The 23,157-nt window shown below is 49.4% G+C and overlaps 2 protein-coding genes across 4 annotated transcripts in view; one reads left to right on the top strand and one right to left on the bottom strand.

Annotated features, from left to right (window-relative positions):
• RANBP10 (RAN binding protein 10) overlaps window positions 1-12,033 on the bottom strand; it is a 58,255-nt gene extending 46,222 nt beyond the window's left edge. Inside the window, exons 1-2 of the mRNA XM_040253294.1 lie at window positions 11,331-12,033; window positions 10,453-10,564 (exon numbers count right to left, since the gene is read on the bottom strand). Coding sequence (XP_040109228.1) covers window positions 10,453-10,564; window positions 11,331-11,718 — 500 coding nt within the window. The 5' untranslated portion in view covers window positions 11,719-12,033. The remainder of the gene's footprint in view (window positions 1-10,452; window positions 10,565-11,330) is intronic.
• A 65-nt stretch (window positions 12,034-12,098) lies between these two features.
• Window positions 12,099-23,156, top strand: TSNAXIP1 (translin associated factor X interacting protein 1). 3 transcript variants are annotated; one of them, XM_040253270.1, is made up of 16 exons: window positions 12,106-12,247; window positions 13,674-13,776; window positions 17,398-17,510; window positions 17,647-17,767; window positions 18,877-18,970; window positions 19,514-19,710; window positions 20,121-20,256; window positions 20,651-20,820; window positions 20,890-21,049; window positions 21,128-21,258; window positions 21,386-21,511; window positions 21,660-21,812; window positions 21,914-22,023; window positions 22,235-22,361; window positions 22,455-22,561; window positions 22,755-23,156. In XM_040253270.1, the coding sequence occupies exons 1-16, from the start codon at window positions 12,201-12,203 to the stop codon at window positions 22,993-22,995; spliced, it is 2,136 nt and encodes a 711-aa protein (XP_040109204.1). In that variant the 5' UTR covers window positions 12,106-12,200; the 3' UTR covers window positions 22,996-23,156. The 3 variants fall into 3 exon arrangements, with proteins under 3 accessions (XP_040109205.1, XP_040109204.1, XP_040109203.1); XM_040253269.1 differs by having other exon boundaries at window positions 17,644-17,767; XM_040253271.1 differs by lacking the exon at window positions 22,455-22,561 and having other exon boundaries at window positions 12,099-12,247; window positions 17,644-17,767.
• The last annotated feature ends 1 nt before the right edge of the window (window position 23,157 follows it).

Raw genomic sequence — 23,157 nt, 5'->3', positions numbered from 1 at the left:
AATGGGAGAAATATTTCTAAATCATAGCCTTATGAGGATCTAATATTCAAAAATATACAGAATTCCTACAACTCAATAACAAAAAGACAAACGACTCAATTATAAACTAGCCAAAGGACTTGAGTAGACATTTCTCCCAAGAAGATATACAAGCGGCCAATAAATACATGAAAAGATGCTCAACATTACTTATCCATTAGAACTGCAAACCAAAATGAGATACTAATTCACACATAGAATAGATACTAATTCACACATAGGATGGGGAAGGAAATAAAGAAGGATAAGAGGAAGGAAGAAAGGAAAAAGGAAGTAAGTTATTGGTGAAAAAGTAAAGAAATTAGAAACTTCACACATTGCTGGTAGAGATATAAAACTGTATAGCCACTGTGGAAAACAATCTGGTGATTCCTCAAAAAGTTAAACAGAACAATCAAGCAAAATCTTCCCCCACTGGCTGCACAAAGTGCAAAGCCCCAACTGCTCAGCCACCAGGGAATTCTTAGGTATACACTCAATCAAGCAATTCTTAAGTATACACTCAAAAGAATTGAAAAGACAAACTCAAACAGACACTTGTATGCCAATGTTCATTATACCATTATTCACAATAGATATGTAAAAAGCTCAAGTGTCCATCAACAGATGAATGGATAAAGAAAATGTGGTAAATACAAACAGCTATAAAAGAGAGTAAGATTCTGACACAGGTCACAACATAAGATAAACCTTGCAAACATTATGCTAAATGAAACAAACCAGACATAAAAGGACAATGCCGTGTGATTCTACTTATATGAAATATCTACAATAGGCAAATTCATAGAGACAGAAAGGAGATTAGAGGTTACCAGGGGCTGGGAGCAGCGGGGGGAGGGGGGTAGATGAGGAGTTATTGCTTAATGGGTACAGAGTTTCTGTCTGGGGTGATGAAAAAGTTCTGGAAAACAGTAGTGATAGTTGCACAAGTTGAACACAATTAATACCACTGAAGTTTACACTTAAAAATGGTTAAAATGGCATGTTTAATGTTGTATTTATTTTAGCACACACATGGGAGTCACCAAAAACACCCGTATGGCCCTGCAGGCCAGCATTAGCCTCATCTGGCTTTTCCGGATGAGACAAGTAGGGCTTGGCACAGAGCTCAATGGAAAGCATCAGAGTATCCAGGCCTCGTGTCGGGGCCAGAAGAAAGAAGTCCCTCACCATAAGCACACAGCAGATAACAAGAGTGAAGAATACAGACCTAGCTCTTTTTTTACTTTTATCAATTTCCCCTTTGAGGGAGGGTGGATTTTATGGGCTGGCAAGCCCAGAGACACTTTTAACAAATGTTACATTAGATATACGAACCAATGACTATGGGACCTGAACTTTTATTTTTTTCAGCCACACTGCACAGCTTGAGGGATCTTAGTTCCCCTATCAGGGATCCAACCTGGCCTGGCAGTGAGTCCTAACCCCTGGACCACCAGGGAATTCCCTGAACATTTTTAATTTAAGCTCCATCAACTGTCTCCAGGCCCACAGAGCTCTGGTAGGATGTGACAAGGAGGAGAGAAGGGACAAGCTCTTCAGCCTCAGGGCTGAGATGGCTTTTGCGGGCTACAGGAAGGTAGTTTGGCCGCCGAGCCTCTCAAGTCAAAGGGTCTGTCACCACTGCCCTGTCCCCTGCCTCAGCCCCGCAAGGTGCTGCTGGAATCTCACCAGACAGTTTCATCCTGACATCTAACACCTCAGCCACAGATCGGAAGGCTGGCAATCTTGTTCATATCAGAATCTGCCCCAGGTAAGAAATCAACGCCTCCACATCAGAGGGGACCTCTGGGGTCATCACTGACTCAATGGACATGAGTCTGAGCAAACTCCAGGAGATGGTAAAGGACAGGGAAGCCTGGAGCACTGCTGTCCATGGAGTCGCAAAGGGTCAGACACAACTTAGTGACTGAACAACTAGAGTCCTGGTTACAAAATGGTCCATGGGAGACATTTCAGGAAAAACCCCAACTGACACTTAGTTCTGAAATGAGGGCTAATATTTGATGCTGGGGATTTTAGTTTGTGGTCTGATGGGCCTGCTTAAAGCCACAGTCCATACGGACACTTGAACCTCAGGTACAAGCTGCTTCTCCAGCAGTCATCCCTCTACCCTGCCCCTCTGCCAGGAAGCCACCCAGTGACCCACTAAGCCCAACTCAGTGGGTCAGTGCAGCCCACTGACTCCCCCAAGAGGAAGGGTATTACAGAGATGAATGGACCCGACCCAGCAACATAAGGAAGACCATATCTGAAGGCAAAGGAGTCATGAGACAGGACATGCTTGCAGGGAGGAAGGTGGTTTTGAATGTGCATCCAGAGACCCTCATGCATCCACCGCCACCAGCACCATCAAAGCACCCAGAGAGCCCACGAGACAGGAACAGGCAGAACAGCCCCCATGGGTAGCTCTAGGCAGGTTATTCGTAACCCTGGACTCTGCCTCCTTCCTTAAAGAATCTCTTGGGAGACTCAAGGACCAAGCCTTGAATTTACAGAGCTTATCATATTCCAGAACCAAATGTGCTGCCCTTAACTGTAATAGCCCACTGGCACCCCCACCTTAATGTGAGCAGGGTCTTCCCAGACCCCCACAACCCATAAGCTCCAGATGCTAACCTCTCTGGCACTGTGTGTCAAACCTGGAGCAGAGCTGAGTGTCGACACAGCAAATACTCTTAGGTACTCAGACAGTACCTTTAGCTCCCTAGTTAGAGGTGTTCATCCAGAAACTGGCCTTGAGTTTGCTTGTTTGTAAGTCAGCATCTTTTCATCATTCTCAGCACAGGGTTTTATTCAAGTAGCCTGCCATTACCTGGAAACTAAGTCCTAACGATTTTGAAAGCATTGAATTCCACGTAATAAACTCCCTACCTGCTTACAGTAGCTGAAATCACTTTCTGTTCTCTGCAATGTTCCCAAATGATACAATATACATAACGGCAATAACCTGCATTTGTTTACACCTGCATCTCTCTGTCCCCTCTGCTGTTTTTAAAATGTACACTGTGTTAGGCATTGCAAGAGTATTCTTTTACAGTTAAAAAAAATTATAGGTAAAATAAAAATACATTTTGGTTAAAAAAAGAAAAAAGGCAAGGCATATGTAACTACCAATAAACTCCTGGCACAACAGTATATATTAAAAGAGTATATATTAAAATAGAAATGCCTTATGACCCAGCAATCCCACTGTTGGGCATACACACAGAGGAAACCAGAATTGAAAGAAACACATGTACCCCAATGTTCATCGCAGCACTGTTTATAATAGCTAGGACATGGAAACAACCTAGATGTCCATCAGTAGATGAATGGATAAGCAAGCTGTGGTACATATACACAATGGAGTATTACTCAGCCATTAAAAAGAATACATTTGAATCAGTTCTGATGAGATGGATGAAACTGGAGCCGATTATACAGAGTGAAGTGAGCCAGAAAGAAAAACACCAATACAGTATACTAACACATATATATGGAATTTAGGAAGATGGCAATGATGACCCTGTATGCAGGACAGCAAAAGAGACACAGATGTGTATAGCGGACTTTTGGACTCAGAGGGAGAGGGAGAGGGTGTGATGATTTGGGAGAATGGCATTGAAACATGTATAATAACATGTAAGAATCGAAATACCAGTCTATGTCTGATGCAGGATATGACACGCTTGGGGCTGACGCGCGGGGATGACCCAGAGAGATGTTGTGGGGAGGGGGGTGGGAGGGGGGTTCATGTTTGGGAACGCATGTACACCTGTGGTGGATTCATGTCAATCTATGCCAAAACCAATACAGAATTGTAAAGTAAAAATTAAAAATAAATAAATAAATTAAAAAAAAAAAAAAAAAGTTTACCTAAAAAAAAAAAAATAAATAAAAGAGAACACTGTATAAAATAGCCCATGCCAATTTCAGACACATGGCTTTGTAAACTGGTTATAACAATTCTACTCAGCAGACTGTCACCTCTACTTCTTTCCTCTTGGTTCAGCTTGGCCTCAGCAATGTCCTCCAGAAGACAAGAGCTGAGCCCTCGGACCATCAAGGCACACCGCCTTTCTCCTCTCTCCATCTCTTCTCATCTGAAATTGTCTCTGCCCCAAGGACCAGTAGGTTTCTGTATCATGTGAAACTCTGATGAAAAGACAGTAGCTGCCTGGTGCACTGGGAGTAAGAAAACTTCTGGGGCTGTCTGGACAAGAATGATGTAGGTGACAGACCCTTTGACTTGTAATGTTTTCCAGGAAGCTGAGCAGACAGTGCAGGTATTTGAGCCTTGACACTTGGGGTCCATAACCTAAAGTAAACTTCTCTGAATCCCAAGCCATCTCTAAGGTCCAAGAGGTAGGAGCAGCAAAGAGCATGTGAAGAACACAAAGACTTACCCCTCCCCTGTTCCCTAAACAGTCCAGAGCATATTTTAACTAGCCCTTTCCTGACAGGGGGCTGGGCCCTGTTCCAGCAGCAAGCCCCCACCCCACTGCCTCTTTTCTAGCAATAGAGTCACAACCTCACATTTCAATTACAACAAAACACCAAGGATCTTGGAGCTAGATCGATACAAAATTTCTAGGGAGGCAGAGGAACATCCTTGCATTTAGATGTGGTGTTATCCACCCCTCTCCTAGTGGTTAGTACCTTCTTTCTAACTGACCTCTGACTGTAGAGACCCACTCTGGGGCCCCTGATTCCTTCTCAATGGTCCCAGAATAGGATAGCACATGGTGCCTGAAATGCAGAGCTGCTGAGCCCATCCTCCTATTTGCTCCACTCCAAGGAGCTCCTGCTGCCCTTCTAATGGGAAATCCTGCTTGTGTGGTGACCTATCCAGGGAACAGACCAAACATGCCTGGGAACAAAAAATAATGGGGGTGTGGTGCAGGGGGTGGGGGAAGGCGTGAAGTGAATTTTAGAAATTTCTCTACAGGCTGATCCTTGACAAGGAAGTCCCCAGTTCTGAAGAAAGAAGCCACACTCCCCACTCTCAGCTTACCAGTGGAGCCTGGGTGGTGACATACAATGGGCAGGGAGGTCTCAGGGAAGCCCAGATGTGCTCAGGGCAGGAGTGGGTCTTACCAGAAAAGTGGACACCACGTGGACTCCAGTCTTCTTGCTCTAGGCCAGATCACACCTGAGTACACCCACCCAACTAGACCTGGGCTTTAATACCCAACACAGGTCAGTGATACAAGGCTCCAAGCTGCTCCAGAGCCTTAATATGCTGGGTCTCCAGAAACAGTGCCATGCGTTACTAGGGAGAGATGCAGTCAGTGTCTGCCCAGGAGGCCATCAGCACTGGGGGGCAGTCAGCACAAACAAGGAACAGCCACCATCAGCAGCCACCTTGGGCAAAGACAGCACCAACTTCTCAGGGTCGGCAGGACAAGGCCTTCCCCAGGTCCACAGATGGGCACCAAGTTTCTCAACTGCGCTGCACACAGCACAGAGACTGAAGTGGGGAACCCCAGGCTGAGGGGCCAGCCACAGGCTGCCTCTCACTGGAAGGCCTGTGCGCAAGTGGCTCACCAAACCAGAAACATGGCAGGTGAGGTCTTAATTGGGTGAGTGGATCTCTGAGTCTCCAAGGAAAATTATGGACAGTGTTGCCTTTCAGATGGGACTTAACAAATCAGAGTACCAGAGAATACCAGCACACACAGAGGCCTTTCGCCTCTGAGAAGTCACTCTGGCTACCAATCTTCAACCTCCTACCCCTGCATCCCACCAAATAGGAGAGAGGCCAGCCAAGAGAGAGAAAAGAGAACTGCTGTAGGGAAGCCATGGCTGGAATCAAGGACCTAAAATCACTAGCCTGCACCAAACTGGGATCTCAGCCAGCGGGGCCTGGTGGAACCAGACCAGTGGAGTCTCTTCTCCCCTATCCATGCTCAAAAGTGCAGGCAGATCCAAAGTCCTCATACACTGCTGTCCTCAGGATAAGCCCAAGCTCCTTAGCCAAAGCACACTGGCCAGGTATTTCTGACCTGGCCCCTGCCTCTCTCATGCTGTGTTCCACATCTTTTGATGCACTGCTCCCTCTGTCTAGGGCCTCGCTTCTCGCTTTGTTCACCTGGAACACTCCAACCTGCCCTTCCAGATTCAGCATCATCACCTCTTCTATCAAGTTTTCCCAAACTCTCAGGTACAGGAGAAAGTCCAACCTCTGGGCCACCCCTGGGGATGGCACACATCATGGATGGGCTTTTGCTACACCATGCTGTGAGGTCATGTGCACAGGCATATCTGCCTCCTCTCCAGATGGGCCTCAGGCCTGTGTTCCTGGGGCCCAGGCCTGGGACTGGGACAAAACGATGCATGCTTCGCTGTGATGTGGAGAATTAATGGGTGACCACACTGCTGACTGGCCAAAGAAAGTCAGCTACAAGTGCAAGGAAAGGCAGGCTGGCTGTGGCCAGAGGGCCACAGGGCCTGAGCACCAGCTGCAGAGGAGAGGAGAGCCCCCCACCCCCACCATTCCATCCAGTGCTCTAGCCCAGGCTTGCTGTTCTTGGGCAGAGCCACTCATCACATGTCAGGAGGCCGCTGCCACTGCTGCTGGGATGATGTTACAGTCTATTTTGAGGGTCACACTGGAGCATCTGTCAGCCTGGCCAGCCACACCCTCTATGTGTCATCACTAAGAGCCGGAGACACCCAAAGGTCCACAAACTCTGCCTGAGCACATCACTCCCCAGGGACCCTCGGTTTCAGGGCCTCCTTGGCTTCCTAACAAAATCAACTGAGATGCCCTTATCTCCTGGCACCAGGGGCAGGGCTCTGGTGTCTCTTCTCGGGGTTCCCAGCTCTGGTGACTCGGCAAAATGCAGCTGAAACCCGTCAGTGTGAGCCTAGCTCTTGGCTCAAACATAACCCCTTCCTTCTCCAGCCCTCCCCTAATGTGAAGAGTGCCCAGATGTCAAGCCAGTTACCAACCAGGCTCATTTTAAGTCCAAAAGGTCTCACCTGCTGAGAAACTCCTACTCATCCCTCAAAACCATGCCCAGGCTCTGCCTCCTCACACAGACAGCCCTTCAGTCCATTCTTTCGTAGGTAGGCCAAAGGCTCTCTGAGGACAAGGTTGGCCTGTGCAGGCTTTCCTGTTGTTCTCCCTGTACCAAGCTTGCACTTGGCACACAGCAGGTACGAATCAATATAACCCTTGAAATGAAATCTTTCTAACTAGACACGCTTGAAAGTGAAAGTCACCTCTGACTCTTTGTGACCCTGTGGACTGTAGCCCGCCAGGTTCCTCTGTCCATGGAAATCTCTAGGCAAGAATACTGGAGTGGATTGTCATTTCCTTCTCCAGGGGATCTTCCCAACCCCTGGAATCCCGACCCAGGGATCAAACCCGGGTCTCCCACATTGCCAGCAGATTCTTTACTGTCTGAGCCATAAGGGAATCAGACATGCTTAGTGTATTCTTCTACAAAAGACATCTTCAGAACAAAGGCCTTTCTGGAAAACAGGGACACTGATGACTGGGTCATCAACACCTTTTAAAAAGGAGGCCTGTCCCCAAATCTACAGAAAAACAGGTCTACAGATTCAGCAGAATGGAAGTCAACCAAGCCCAGTCCACTTCGTGCCACACCTCTCTGGTCCCACTCAGCACTAAGCACCTTTCAGCTCTCTAAGAACACTAGGACCTCCTAAGACTCCAACTGGACATTCTCTCCACCCAGGGCAAGAATGCAACAGGGAAAGGTGGCAGCGGCGTGGATGCATGGGTCTGGGATCAGGTGAAGGCGCCTGACAAGTTAGGCTGCTTCACTGCACGCCCTAAGCCCTGTGGCCAGGGTAGGTCACCAACACCCCCGGGGCTCAGGGCTCACCCATGAAACAGGTACATCATCATCCACTCCAGCCACTTTCCAGAGATGCGTGAAGATGGAACTAGATAATACAGGAAAGCTACACAACCGGTTAACACCTGGGTTGTGGACCAAACCCAGGTCAGAAACACACCTTCAACACTGACGGCAAACAGGAAACAAGCTGATCACTGTCTGCCCTAGAACAGCCCCTGGCCTCTTCAAAACCACACCTGGCCCATCTGACTATATCCTAGCCATGAGAAGGCTTTCAGTAATTCCACAAAGAGGCCATAGGGGACATTCGTACACCTTTCCTCTGAAAGCGGTCAACTAAAGCAGGCCACCACAAACATAAGTGACTCGCGACCTTTCTAAGACTGAGGTTTCCAGGTCAACCTCACAGCTATATTTACCACATGTAAAACTGCTGGGAAAGCTAGGAGAAGATGTTCAACTTTCTGCGGATTTGCAGGCAACACCGACAGTATGACAATCTGACAAGACACGGGGTCTTTCACAGCAAGATCCACTTATAACTGAAAGGTTAAAAGCCAGGTGAAGGAAACCGGGTCTCTGCATTCAAACACTCTCCTTCTGAAAAACTATTCTCTCCTTTTACTAGCTCAGCTGTTTTCCAAAATGATCCACCTTCCTACCTACAAGGTTAGGACGTGCCAGTCCACTTCCTTGGCAACATGAGACTGAAGCACCAATGTTTCAGTCTACACTGCAGCTATTTTTGCCGTGTTTGTTTCATCTTAAGAGGCCATTCTTATTCAGTTCAAGCACATTAAATGTATGTGCTTTTATCAGATGATGGAAAGGGAAAATAGAAGGTTCAAAGTGAAAATCACTCAGTCATGTCTGACTCTTTGCAACCCCATGGACTGTATAGTCCATGGAATTCTTCAGGCCAGAATACTGGAGTGGGTAGCCTTTCCCTTCTCCAGGGGATCTTCCCAACCCAGGGACTGAACCCAGGTCTTCTGCATCGCAGGCAGATTCTCTACCAGCTTAGCCACAGGGGAGCCCAAGAATACTGGAGTGGGGAGCCTATCCTTTCTGCAGTGGACCTTCCCAACCCAGGAATCAAACCAGGGTCTCTAAAGGGCACCAACAGGGACTTCCCTGGTGGTCTAGTGACGAAGATTCCACGCTCCAATGCAGGTGGACCTGCGTTCAATCCCGGGTTGGGGGGCTAGGGTCCCACATGCCACAAGCAAGACCTGGCACAGCCAAATAAATAAAGAGCTCTGATAATATAAACTTCCTATCTGTAAATTCACTACATGGGGATAAAAGTAAAAGATGTAATAGCTCGCCATGGTCACAATTTCAGAATCACAGAATTCTGGGATTAAAGGTAGCTCAGATGCTGGCCTAGCTCCCCAGTGGATAGACAAGCAGATATAAGTCCCACTACTACCCACAACCACAGAGCCATCCCAGGCAGGGACAACTTCACCGAGGAAGCAGACACAGCTCCAATTCCGGCAGTCCTGCCCCTAGCAAAGCCCCCTGGCCATGCATTTTGCAAGTACCACAAGGGGGACTGTCCCTTCAGAAAGGAAGTACTCTGAATGCTCAAGAACACACATTCAGGGTAGGAACAAAGGTCACTGGTGGGGTTGGCAAACCACCCAAACCAGACCTAAGGTTTGATGAGGAAAATCTTTCCAAGGCAGCTAAAATCATTGTATTTCATAACTTAAACACCTGCTTTGTGATAATCACCAGAAAAAAAGAGGCAAACTACAAGAAGAAAAGGAAGAGAAATGAAAAATTTCCCCTCTGATTTCTTATATCTGCTTAGATCACCCTAAACTAGGGAGCCTCCCCAATGCTGACTTTAATGAGGACCTTCCTAAAGCTGGTCCAACTGGTGTTCAAGTCACTGGACTGAAAAACAAGTTTATGAGTAGCAAGGTCACCTGATTCTGACCATGTCCATGCTGTTTACCCTAAGATGAGAGGCCAGTGGTTGCCACAGCTTTGATGAATGCTGCAAAGACTCTACTATCTCTTTGAAGTCCCCAGAAGCCTCTACATGACTAAATGCCATAAAAAGGAACCTTGAATACAGCAACAGTGTGAAAGGAGGGAAGTGACAAACACCACACAACAGTGGAGGAACTTCATTCCGGACGCTGAACTGTTAATGTAAACTTGTTACTTGTTTCCCTGACTTGTGAGGGAAACAGTCATTACATCACCACCAAAGAGAAGCCCCTCTTCTACAAAATGTACCTGCTGCTGCTGCTGCTGCTAAGCCGCTTCAGTCATGTCCAACTCTGTACGATCCCAGAGATGGCAGCTCACCAGATACCCTGTCCCTGGGATTCTCCAGGCAAGAACACTGGAGTGGGTTGCCATTGCCTTCTCCAACAAAAGGTACCTACTTGCCATCAAAAGCTACTGCTTAGACCAGGTCATGACCACAGCCGGGTAACAGGCACCCACTACTCAACCCTTTGCAGCTCAGACCCATGCAGCTCAGCAGCTCATACAGGCACAAATGTCAACCAGAAGACCTCAAACTCTGACCACAGGGAACAGCTCAGTGCTGGGGGCAAGGTGGTCAGGAGGGGCTTACCCATCTCTTCCTTTGCTGACAATCTTCACCTCAAAGTAATAAATGCCACAGGCAGCAGGTATGGGGTGGGTGGCACGCACTGACGCCGCATCTTTGTGATTTTTGCCATGACCTAATAGAAGAGGACAAGGAAGAAATTTCAGCAGAGGGAGATACAAATGGAAGCCTCATTCCTCTCTGCTCCATGGCAACTTTACCCCTTCACGGCCAGAGGAAGCCCTTGCACAGTCCAAGAAATAATTAGACAAAACTAAGCAAATACATAAACCTCCCACCTTTGGTTCACCTCCTCCTAAGCTCAGCAGCCCAGCCTGGGACTCTGTACACCACAGAAACCACAGGAGGGTACATGCAATGTGGGTGCCAACATGAGAGACTTCCTCAGGATACAGGCAGCCCACTCGGAAGAATAGGGGAGGGAGAGGCAGCCCTGGAAGATGCCTCTACGATTTGGGGCAGAACCTCAGGCCCTATCTGGGATGTCCAGCAGGTGAGCAAGCTCATGGACCTCTGGTTGATGGAGGGGATGTGACCATCCTTTTCTTCAGACACTTTTGAAACTCAGCAGTGGTAAAGGACTCAGCTAGAGTCCCTGGAGCTACCTCAGGACAAGCAGGAAGACCCTGGAAAGAAGGTCCACCCAGAACTGGTTCGGACACCTGTTGCGGTTCTCCTGACATCGGGTGTCTCAGGGCAGAGCAGACAAGGCAGTCAATCACTGGCCTGGTCAGCTCCACCACCCTAGACACCCTACAGGAGCTAAGGCCCAACCCGGAGCACCCGAGCTGGGGAAAGGACATGATGGAGCACCGGCTGGGCAGCACAGCTACCCCGTAGACACTCTGGTCTTTTCCTCCCCTAGGCCAGAAGGCCGATACCTTTATAGTGGACGCGGAGGTTGCCCTGGGAGAGGCCGATGTAGTTGTACTTGTCCTTGGGGCTCCAGGAGCGCGGCAGCGGCGTCTCGTGCTGGTTGACAGCGGGATACAGGCGCTGCAAGCGCCGGCTCAGTTCCTGCTCTCCTGGGGAAGGCAGCCCGCACCCAGTGGCCCCGCCGGAGGAGTCTCCAACCTGAGGGCTCCCAGCTCCCGGGTCCGCCGTCGCCGCCGCCATCTTGGAGGGAGCTGCTATTGTGTCACTGGGGGCGGGGAAGAGCAGGACCAGATCCGCCCCGCTCAGCCAATGACCAGAGAGCCAACCAGGGCCGCAGGGAAACCGAGTCCCAGTCCTGCAACTCGCTTTGGACCCCGCCACGCCTCGCCACATTTTGGACTCCACTTCCCATAATGCAGAGTTCTCCAGGGGCGGACCAGCTCAGGCTGGTGAGGATTTCTGGGAGATGTAGTACAAACCTGCTCAGCCATAAGCCTGCTCAGCTAAGACACTGAGATACCGAAAACTACAGTTCCCGCTGGCAACGCTGCTCCGGCCTCTCAGTTCACCTCCCTCCCCCGTGGCCTCTGTTTATCCCCCAGCCTCAGCTCTGGTCGCTAGGGTGATATCCGCTTTAATGACTGACTCTGAGGAGACCCTCAGTCCCTATTCCCCGTCCGAGTACACCTTTGCTGCTTGGCTTTCCTCCCGGCACGCGGGAGCTGGATTCGGGGGCGTGACACAATCCTGATCCCTCCCCCGCCGATGGGCTGCTGGGATCTGGTCGCCATGGTGACGGACTGTACACTAGCACAGCTTCCCAGGCCGCGGGTGCGGGCTGCCCGGGTGCCCGACTGCCCGGCTGCCCTAGGGTCATGGACTCTCAGAACTCGCAAACCCTCAACTTCCCCACCACGTCGAGGTAGGCGCTTGGCGGTCTGAGGCCGGAGAGGAGGCTTTGAGTACTTCCAGAAAGAGAAAGGGTACCTGCTTCAGACCTCTGCACCTCCTGCCTTTGTCTATTGATCTGGGCTTCCAGCCCCACAGGAACAGTGGTACAGAAATAATCTCAGATGATTTGTCAGCCCAGGAAGGTGGTTGCATTCTAGTAAAAGGGGAAAGTGAAAGTGAAAGTCACTCAGTCGTGTCCGACTCTTTGCTACCCCATGGACTATACAGTCCATGGAATTCTCCAGGCCAGAATATTGGAGTGGGTAGCCTTTCCCTTCTCCAGCGAATCTTCCCAACCCAGGGATCCAACCCAGGTCTCCCGCATTGCAGGCGGATTCTTTACCAGCTGAGCCACAGGGGAAGCCCAGTAAAAGGGGAGGCGCACTTTATCGTTAGTAACAGCCAGCTTTTTCGTGTTGAGCGTGCATTAAGTGCCAAGTGCTCCATACACCATATTTAACCCTCACAGCAACTCTGTGAGGTGGTAATATCACCATTTTACAAACAAAGAAATAGAAGTCTGAAGAGATCATGTGTTTACACATGTTTATAAGTCATGGAGCTGGTATTTGATCCCAGCCATGGGAGTCTCTAGATTTGAGCTCTTAGCCACAGGATAAATAGCCTCTTTACCCACTGGCTGAAGATAAAAAAGCATCTGTAAGCAGCCCAAGAACATCCCGTAGCCTCAAGGTAGCTCCTGCCTGTATTCACAGGTGCAGCATCTGGACACTCCAAATATGATAACAAGCTCCTATAGCCAGAAAAGCCACAGCCAAATAAATTTTTTTTAATTAAAAAATAAAACACTAGAACTCCTCAGAGGATTATGTGTTTAAAAGAAAAAAAAAAAAGGAAACTGGGCTGAGTGAAGTTAAATTACATGCCCAAGAGGGTTCCTGTTAGAAGATAGATGTCAGCCTCTGGGTCCTATCAACTAGTAAGTAGAAAGCAGTAAGTAGAAGCTCAAGACTCTCACCCTGACTCTTGACTCCAGACTCTGTACTTCTTGTCCTATAGCACCTGCCTTTGGTATCACACCCCTAGAATGTGCAGGTAATGTACATACAATGATCATTAGAGCCACAGATGAACGCTGAAGGAAGTGTAGGCCTGCATGGTTTTATGGGTTCCTGGCAAGGGGTGTTATACCACTGCAGGAATACATGAGATTCCAGTGATGAGGAGAATGTTTCTGGGAATGTGGGAAAATACTTTGAGCCCAGAATCGGGAGCTTGTTGACAGCACCTTTGGGAATCTGGCGGCAGCACTGGGAAGACCCAGAACCTGGCTTGGAGGAGAGAGGAGCCCATGTCTTGTGGTTCTGGGAAGGGTGGAAGTGCACTCCCCACTCAAAGCTCTGTCACCCACCCTTTCTTTCTCCTTCTCTGTGCAGAGCACACCTGCAGCCTTTAGGAGTGTCCATAGATGATTCCCTCTTCACAGAAACCAAGAATACCCAGAAACGCAAGCTTTCTCAGAAACGGAAGACACTGCTGGTTAGTGGCAATGTCCTGTGGGATCTCTCCAAATTTTGATCCCCAGTCAGGGGTGTGTCAGAGGCCAGGCCCACCAGCCTCTGAGGTGGGAGCATGCACACTTGCCACACCTCACCTGAAAAGCCTTCCCAGACCAGCCCTTGCCCACAGATAACCTTCTCTTGCAACACAGCATTCTAGAGTGGACCTCATTTCTTCATCCAGCCTACCACGTGCCAGGCATTGTGCTTGGTGCTGGGACGGTCCCACCAGATCTGTCAGGGTCTTTTAGAACTATGACTGTATCTTTTTTGTCTTTACAGCCCTAGTACCTGATGTAGTACTTGAGTGGCTGCTATAATGTGTACCATAACTGCTGTGAGTAGGTGTGTGAAGGCAGTAGCAAAGGATGTTCATCCACTGTGTTGTTGGCTCTGCACTGGAAGGAGGGACTCCATCAGTCTCAGGACAGTCTCTCCCTCCATTCCTGTTCTTTGAAGTTTTTATATAAAAATGAATGCTGGGGAACTCCCTGACAGTCCAGTGGTTAGGACTCTACACTTTCACTGCAGTGGGGAATGAGTGCCATCGCTGATTCTCCCCACAAATTTAAAAAAATGCTGTTATTAAGATTTAGGAGTTTTGTTGCTATGATCATAAGATTGTTATTACTATTTAATCAGCAAACAGCCATTGTCCAAAAATCACAGGTGAAAAAAAAAACACATCTGAGCAAACTTGTAAGTCCAGCTTACCGTGGATAATTGTGGGCTGTGGTAGTTTTCCACCACACACTTAGGTGAGTGTGTCTTATGTAGAAGATGGGAACATGAGCTGTATGTACCCTTTGTGAGGCTGGGGACTTCAAACATCAAAAACCTGATATCAGGGCAAGAAAGGGGTAGTGTGGACTAAGCGGAGACCAAGCGCAGCCACATTACCGCATGATCCGTATTACTTGGGGCTCCCTGCCCCTCCAGCCGCCACCTACTCAGTGGGAGTGGGACCAGGCTCTCACTCCCTTAATTTTGCTCGTCGACAGTGATACTGTACACAACCACCAGGAGGCGTTGCACTCTCCTGCCCTCCCTCCGACCCCCGGGCCGCCCTTCCCGTTTTCACCTGCAGGGGGAAGCAGAGAGCACAGCTCGCGGGAACACCGCCTTCCAGCCACCCGCTCACCAGCTGTTTGATAACCACACCAAGAAAGCAGCGTATGCCGGGAAACCAAAATAGGGTAACCCCGTCTTCTCTTGAAACGGCAGACAGAACGCGAAATCTGGCCTCTTTTATTTTTTAAGTCACCCAAAATAAGCTAAATTAAGCTTTATTTCTATGACTAAACTGGTTTTGTCTTCTCAGGGAATTTTCAAGGCTGGTCTCCCTTTGTTACTGTTCTTATATTTTCTGTTCTTTTTTGTTGAAGTATGGTTACTTTACAATGTGTTAGTTTCGAGTGTACAGAAAAGTGATTCCATTATACATATATTCTTTTTCAGGTTTTTTTCCACTATAGGTGATTATTACAATTATATAGTCATTATTACATTATAGGTTATATTGAGTATATTTCCCTGTGCTATACAGTAGGTCCTGTTGTTTACCAATTTTATATATAGTAGTGTGTATATGTTAATCCCCAAATTCTAATTTATCTCCCCTATGCCCATTCTGCTATCCCCTTTGGTAACTGTAAGTTTGTTTTCTGTGTCTGTGAGTCTATGTTTTGTAAATAAGTTAACTTGTATAATTATTTTAGATTCCACATGTAATTGATATTATATTTATCTTTCTCTGACTCGCTTCATTAATATGATACTCTCTAGGTCCATCCACATTGCTGCAAATGGCATTATTTCATTCTTATTTATGGCTGGGTAGTATTCCACTATATATATATATATATACCCAAATGTATATATACATACCACATTTTCTTTATTTTGAGCTTTAAACTCTTCACAATTCTGTTTCATCATCTCTTCCCCCTCCCATGCTGTGTTTTTATTTATTCAACAAATATTTTTGTATTTCCACTGTGTATCAGGCATTGGTGATACAGTGGTAAGCAAGATATCTACTCTGTTTCTGAGAAAAGATGGGGGTGTGATGATGGGAAAGAGTGGGTGTTGGGATTGAAAAGAGTATCAGGGAGAACCCCTGAGATCCTAAATATGAATAGCCAGCCTGGAGCATTCTTGACCCTGGCAAAGCATGTGTGAATATATATACCCAATAAGTAGCATTTCTGTTTTTATTATATCATGCATCCAACTAAATCAAAGTAAAGTCACTCAGTCGTGTCCAACTCTTTGTGACCCGGTGGACTGCAGCCCACCAGGCTCCTGGGAGAATCCATGGGATTCTCCAGGCAAGAATACTAGAGTGGGTTGCCATTTCCTTCTCCAGGGGATCTTCCCGACCCAAGGATCGAACCCAGGTCTCCTACATTGGAGGCAAACACTTTAACCTCTGAGCCACCAGGGTAGTTATAAACTAAATCATGCTTCCCTAAATATTTATTCCACAATATCTGCTAAAGGCTACTTAAGACTATGAAGAGTGTTAACACAACATTGTAAATCAACCATACTGGAATTAAGGGGAAAAAAAGACTATGAAGAGTATGAAGTGTGATGCTATCAATGCTGGAAGTACAGAGATAGGTCAACCCAAACCCCCAGAGGCTGGAGTCCTCCCTAAGACCTAACAACAAAACTTACTATGTACTTTCCAAAATATTCTGGGAAAGGATGGATAATTGCAAGACTGAGATAAAATAGGTAGAACTAAGAATGCAAAGAAGAGCCCAAGGAGACAGGGGCAATTTCCACCCTAAGAGGGTCAGGAGCCAGCTACCATTAGTCTGGAAGGACTCCTAGAACCTGGATATGTGGGACATGGGAGGTAGGCCTGGCCTCCATCCCAGAAGAACCTGGAAGCTGGGCTCAGGGCCACAGAGCAGGCTTTAATATTGAATTCAATAATTCAATGTTTTTTTTTTAATTTCAAAGTAATTTATGCATTGTAGAAAATTTTGAAAAATACACAATTATAGATACAAAAGCACCCATGGGCCTATCATTACAGAATAACTGCTGATATTCTTTTCGGTTATTTCTTCCTTCTTTTCTGGTTTTTCATCTTACCTGGCTGTGCTTATTCCCTAATTTCAGGCTTTACTTAGCCCTTGCTATAACCTATGTTAAGCCTCTTTGTAAATAGTTCATGGCTGCACAATAGTCTTCTGTTTTTAGATACTTAGGGAGTTTTTTTCATAATCATAAGTAAGGCTTTGAGGACCTTATGATAGAGCTGCCACTTCACCTCTGTGTCCTCTGCACTGGCCAGCCCAGACCTCAGCTTCAGCTGGCCTGCTCTCCATGGCCATAGGCCCATTCATAGCTCTTCAAAAGTGTTGCTGTTTCCCTGAGGTTTTGGTGCTACCCAGGTAGTGGAAGTGTGGAGTCCTAAGCACTGGACCACCAGGGAATTCCCATAAGGACCACAGTCTTAATTGTGAACCATATTAAGAGGTGTTGTGGGGGAGGAAAGACCCAGGAGTGGAAGGAGGAGCCTGGAAAAGAACATCAGGAAGGGGAGCAATGTTGTCATGGTAACCCCACCTGTCCCTTCTTATAGTCTGGTTCATTCTCCATCGGTGGCCACCTGTCCCCATGGCCCAGATACATCAGTGACCAGACCATTCTGCATAATCGAAAGCCCTGTTCAGATGACTACCGGAAGCGGGCAGGGTAAGCCATGGTCAGCCTGATGGTGGATAGACTGGGCCTAGAAACAGTACAGGGGATGTGTGCTGCCACAGACCTGTGGGGCATGAGGGTCCGGCAGGGTGTCCATGGCATCTCAGCTCACCACCCCCTGCAGTAGCTTGCAGCAGCCCCTGGGCACAACCAAGCCGAGGTACCTGGAGCAGCTTGAGAACTACCTGCGCAAGGAGCTCCTCCTGCTGGACCTAAGCACAGATTCTGCCCAGGAACTAAGGCTGCAGGTCAGAACCACAGAAACCGTGCGAGGAGGCAGGGGCAGGGCTGCCAAGAAACCTTACTCACTGGGACTGGGCACTTCAGATTTTCTGCAGAGACCAGCCTTCCCCAGCTCTTTTGGGTTCCCCATTCCTGGTAAGAGAAACAGGTTCTATGACAAAGCCAGTGAGCAAGCAAAGCGACCACGGTGGAACCAAAATTCTCCTGAGGCTTGGGCTTCTTGACCTGAGTAGGTGTCCTGGATACTGTCTCCAGGCCCTTCTGTGATCCCCAGCACCCACCTTGGGTCATTCGATATCAGTGAATGGAGCCTGAATCCTGACAGTTGGGCAAGCAGGGGTCATAAAATGTCCACCAGCCCAGTCACACTAGCCCCAGGCTTGAGGAACTCAGCCAAGACAGAAAGAAATCTGGGTGTAACCTAGACTCTGATGCATATCAGGGAAGTAATCACCCAATTCCTCCTCAAACGGAAATGATGATGGGGAACCCCCCAATTCTTAGTCACTGCTACAAGCATTTGCTGAGCACTGTCTGTGTGCAAGCTCTGGATGGGGCATAGATATGGCCTCATGAGCTAAAAGGAACCTCGCCAACAAGGAAGCAGAAGCTGAGAGGGCATCCAGCTTCACAGCAGTGGAGCTAGGACTCAAACTCAGGGTGGGTTCAGGAGTCTGTGCTCATTCCAGTACACAGTGTTGCTTCTAAAATCTTTCTGTGTCCAGGTAGGACAGGAAAGCACATGTCTCATTGGAGTTTGGAATGCAAGGTTAGAGCCTAAAGTGCTGTACATGGGGAGGGGTGTTGGTGAGAGGCCAGCTGAAGCACAGTGAATGGAGGACCCTGGCTGTCTGGAGAGCCAGAGAAGGGGCACAGGTAGAGAGGGGGAGGTCCTGACCCAGGTTGCCTGCCAGGTCTCCAGAGAGCAGTTTAGAGGGATGGACTCAGCTCCCGGACTGTGCAAGACCCTAGTGGTGCCTGCGGCATTTATTTGAATGTGAATCGACTGGCAGCTTCATACTAGAACCCTTCTAAGTTGAGCAAAGAAACACTTAGGTCCCACTGAGGGTAGCAGCTATAGGCCAGGAGATGACAGTTTCCCTTTTCTTGCCAGCCTTACAGAGAGATCTTTGAATTCTTCATAGAGGACTTCAAAACATACAAGCCATTGCTGTCCTCCATCAAGAATGCATATGAGGTGATGCTGGGTAAGACTGTAGCCTCTCTGCCTGGGCCCAGCCTGGAAGAGGCACAGAAGATCCTATTTTGATCTTCTGGGTTCTGCAGGGGTCTGGGGTACCTAAAAACTGGGCTTCGAGGTCACCAAGCCTTCTTGCTTACACTCTTCCATGATAGGGCACCCCAGGGCAACCGACTACTGCCCATTCTTGGAAGCATGGTGGGGCGGTATCTGTAGGAAACAGAGCATCTTTTCTATTGAGACTGAAGCCCAGAAGGGAGTGTGTAGTTCAGGGAAGTGAGGAGGCTTCCCTTCCCAGGCTCAGGAGGTGCTGGGCATGGCACAGCCACAGAACTAGAAACTGTACAGAGAAGGTGCAGCGGTGAGACCCCGGTCCTCACCTGGACTCTGCCCCTGGTTGAAAAGCAAGTGCAGGAAGTTCTTAAGCAGGGAGTATAGACTTCTTGAGTTTGCAAGGGACATAGCTGCTCACTGTGACCTCAGATCAGTGTCTGCTGGCTGTTTTGTCTTCCATGACCCCAAAGGGACTCCCCTACCTGTCCCTGCTTAGCCCACCAGAGGGAGAAAATTCGGGCTCTGGAGCCCCTGAAGGCCAAGCTCATCACTGTGAATGAGAACTGCAATGAGAGGATTCTGGCCATGAAGGCTGAGGAGAGAGATGAAATCTCCGTGCTGAAGAAAGAGAAGATGAATTTGCTAAAACTCATTGACAAGAAGAATGAAGAGAAGATCTCACTGCAGACTGAGGTGAAAAGGGAGTAATGTGGTGCCCAACTCCCTGAATTCCTGCCACCCCACCCCACGGATGACCTTGAGGCCTTTAGCACTGGTGTGACCCCCTGGCTCTCTCTACCCTTCTACCTGGAATGACATACAGAGCCACCACCTGCTCCCAAACCCCGCTTCCACATGCTGCCCTCCTCCTTGGCCTGGCACTGCCTCAGTGTGGCCCTCAGTGCCAGCAGAGTCCTACTCCTTGGCTGCCAGACTTTCTCCACAGAAGGAAGCTTCGGCACTTTGACAGGAACAACCAGTCTCCTCCCCTTCCTCCCTTTCTTGTTCCCAGGCCCTGGTAGGGCCGCCCAGCACCCACCCATCCGCTGTAGTGATGAGCTGTCCAGAGACAGCCCCTGACCACAGAGCCATCTCCCCAACAGGTGACCAAACTGAGGAAGAACCTGGCTGAGGAGTATCTGCACTACCTCAGTGAGAGAGATGCCCGGAAGATCCTCATCGCAGACCTGAATGAGCTACGCTACCAGCGGGAAGACATGTCACTAGCCCAGTCCCCAGGTAAGCCTGAGGTGGGTTTCTGCCCTGCTGGAGAGGTCTGACTCTCACCACTCACTCCCATGTATGCATTGCTCCAGATATCTGCTCGTTCCATGCTCACTCCCAGTGAGAGATGTTCCTACTGTCATCAGGGTCTGTGGATCTTCTGAGCTGGCCTGAGAATCAGACTTGTTTATGTAGGAAACAATCGCTGGCAGTTGAGACAACCTAGACTCCCCAAGGGCTGCACAGCCTGGAATTCCACCGCCTGGGCTTCTCTAAGCTCAAAGTCCCACAGTGGTAGCATGATGGAAAGACTTAGTGGTTCTGGGACGTGCCCTGAGGGACACTCAACCCTGTCCAGGGCTACAGGCCCCAGAGCCAGGGTGATGCAAGCTGGCGGGCCTCCCTGCAGGCGTCTGGGGAGAGGACCCCGTGAAGCTAACAGTGGCTCTGAAGATGGCCCGGCAAGACCTGACCCGCACACAGATGGAACTCAACACCATGAAGGCCAACTTTGGAGATGTGGTGCCCAGGAGGGACTTTGAAATGCAGGAGAAGACCCTCAAGGAACTGCAGGAACAGGTGCTGGTGGGCACACAGGGTATGGCAGGGCCACAGGTGGGCAGCAAGGACTAATCACCCTGCCCACAGCTGGAGAGCCTGAGAGACGACTACGAAGAGGTCCGCAAGGAGCATGAGATGCTGCTGCAGTTGCACATGAGCACACTGAAGGAGCGGGACCAGTTCTACTCCGAGCTGCAGGAGATCCAGCGCACCTCCACACCACGGCCGGACTGGTCCAAGTGTGAAGGTAACGCTGGCCCTTGGGGCCCTAGGGACTGCACAAGTGTGTGGTCTGGACTCCAGCTCCCTCTCCCCAACCCTGCAGATGTGGTGGCTGGAGGACGAGATCGTTGGCACATGCTGGCCGAGGGCAAGAACAGTGACCAGCTGGTGGACGTGCTCCTGGAGGAGATTGGCGAGGGGCTGCTCCGGGAGAAAGACTTCTTCCCTGGTCTGGTAGGGGAATAGCCAGGCCTCACTGCTGAGAAAACTTGAGGTTCTGGGGGAACGATGTGGGGCTCTGCCCTGCTTGTTGGTGGGGCTACAGCTGGCCCCAGAGATGAGCTGACATGGTTCCTTTCAGGGCTATGGGGAATCCATCCCCCCTTTCCTTCGGTTTGATGGCATTGTGGAGAACAAGAAGCCAACCAAGAAGGAAGTGGTAAAACTCCTCAAGGATGCCTGGAAGGAACGTATCACTGAGGAGCAGGTCAGATCTCCAGCTGTTTTAGCCTGGCATGGCCGCCCAAGTCCTCCAGTGGTGGAGGGCGGACGCGGATAGGGCGGGGGGGTGTTCCCTCGAGGCGCTAGGGAACTGAGAGAAGGGCCAACCAAGCAGTCTTCCCCCTACCCTGCAGAAAGAGAAGTTCCCAGATTTCTTCTTCAGTTTCCTGGAGCGCCACTTTGGGCCTGGTGATGCCATGGCCTGGGCTTACACCATTTTTGAATATATCAAGCTCTTCCATACCAATGAAGTCATGAGTCAGTTCTATGCAGTCTTGATGGGAAAGGTAAGCTTGGGCCTGGCTCTCTACCCTTTGTCCCCAGCATAGGCCAGCTCTGTCCCTACTCCTCTAGGAAACAGGGAGATAGTCAATGCTTCCTCCCATAGAGGAAAGAGAGTGTGTACATCAAGCAGAAGGAGACCATAGCACAGCTGCTGAAGGAGATGACAAACGTTGACAGCCAGAATGAGGGGCTACTAACCATGGAGCAGTTAAGGTGAGAGACCAGTTGGGTCAGCCCAAATTCCAGCCCAACATGCCCTCTGGCCTAGTTCCCAGCTGTGCAGGGGGAAGGGGAGCCTGGTGGGAAAAGGCCAGAACCTCAAGGCATGCTGCCCTTCTGAGCACTAGCAGGACTGGCAGAGGGGTGCAGGAAGACGGGTAAGCAGGCCTCTGCCAGGCCCGTCAGCCCTCATGTCTCCCTACAGTACTGTCCTCAAGAGCACCTTCCCCTTGAAGAAGGATGAGAGAATTCAGGAGTTGATGGAGGCCGGGGGCTGGCATCCCAGCAGCAGCAATGCAGACTTACTCGACTACCGCATGTTGTTTATGGAGGTGGGTCAGGGCCCAGGAACTTGCCCAGCCCTGACCTAGCCTCTGCCTAGACTAGCCTGTGTATCTTTACCCTGCCTTGTGGCCCCTTCCCAGGATGAGGAGGGCCAGAGCGTGCCCTTTGTGCAAAAGCTGTGGGAACAGTACATGGTGGAAAAGGATGAATACTTAAACGAGTTAAAGCAGGAGCTGGGCCTGGAACTGTGAGTGATCCTGGGGCCCACAGGCTCATAGGCAAGTCCTGCAGGCTGGGCCACAAAGTAGCAGCTCCAGCCCCTGGGTCTCCCTAAGCACCAAGCTTGCTGCTGGGCCTTACATACCACTCAAGCCTGGGAGAGGGCATCTTGGGGTCTGGGTAGAGAGCAGAGGGTCAAGGTCTCTTTCTTTCTGGGACAGCAACGAGGAGGTGACCCTACCCAAGGTACGTGAGGCCCTGATGAACATTGATCCCAGCCTGGACAAGCAGACCCTGAACCGCTATTTGAGGCAGGCCTTCCAGCTCCCCATGACGGAAATGCCAGAGGAGGGTGAGGAAAGGGAAGAGGACACTGTGACACAGCTCCAGACTGCACTAGAACAGCTTCAGATGAGTGACATTAGGCGTATGGGGCCTCGGGAGCAGGAACCTGCAAGCTAAGGCCACTGGGGCAGCCTAAGCGCTCCCATGCTGCTAACCTCTGATTGTTGTTATAAAATTCTTTGTCTGAACCCATGCTATTCTCTAGGTTATGCTGGGGAGTCAAGGGGAGGGGCTTGGTCCCTGCCTGGATGTCCTAGGAAATGCATCAAAACACAGCAT

The sequence above is a fragment of the Oryx dammah genome, unplaced genomic scaffold (assembly GCF_014754425.2).
Source record: "Oryx dammah isolate SB20612 unplaced genomic scaffold, SCBI_Odam_1.1 HiC_scaffold_13, whole genome shotgun sequence".
Lineage (NCBI taxonomy): Eukaryota > Metazoa > Chordata > Mammalia > Artiodactyla > Bovidae > Oryx > Oryx dammah.
This window is presented reverse-complemented; position numbering and strand designations above follow the sequence as displayed.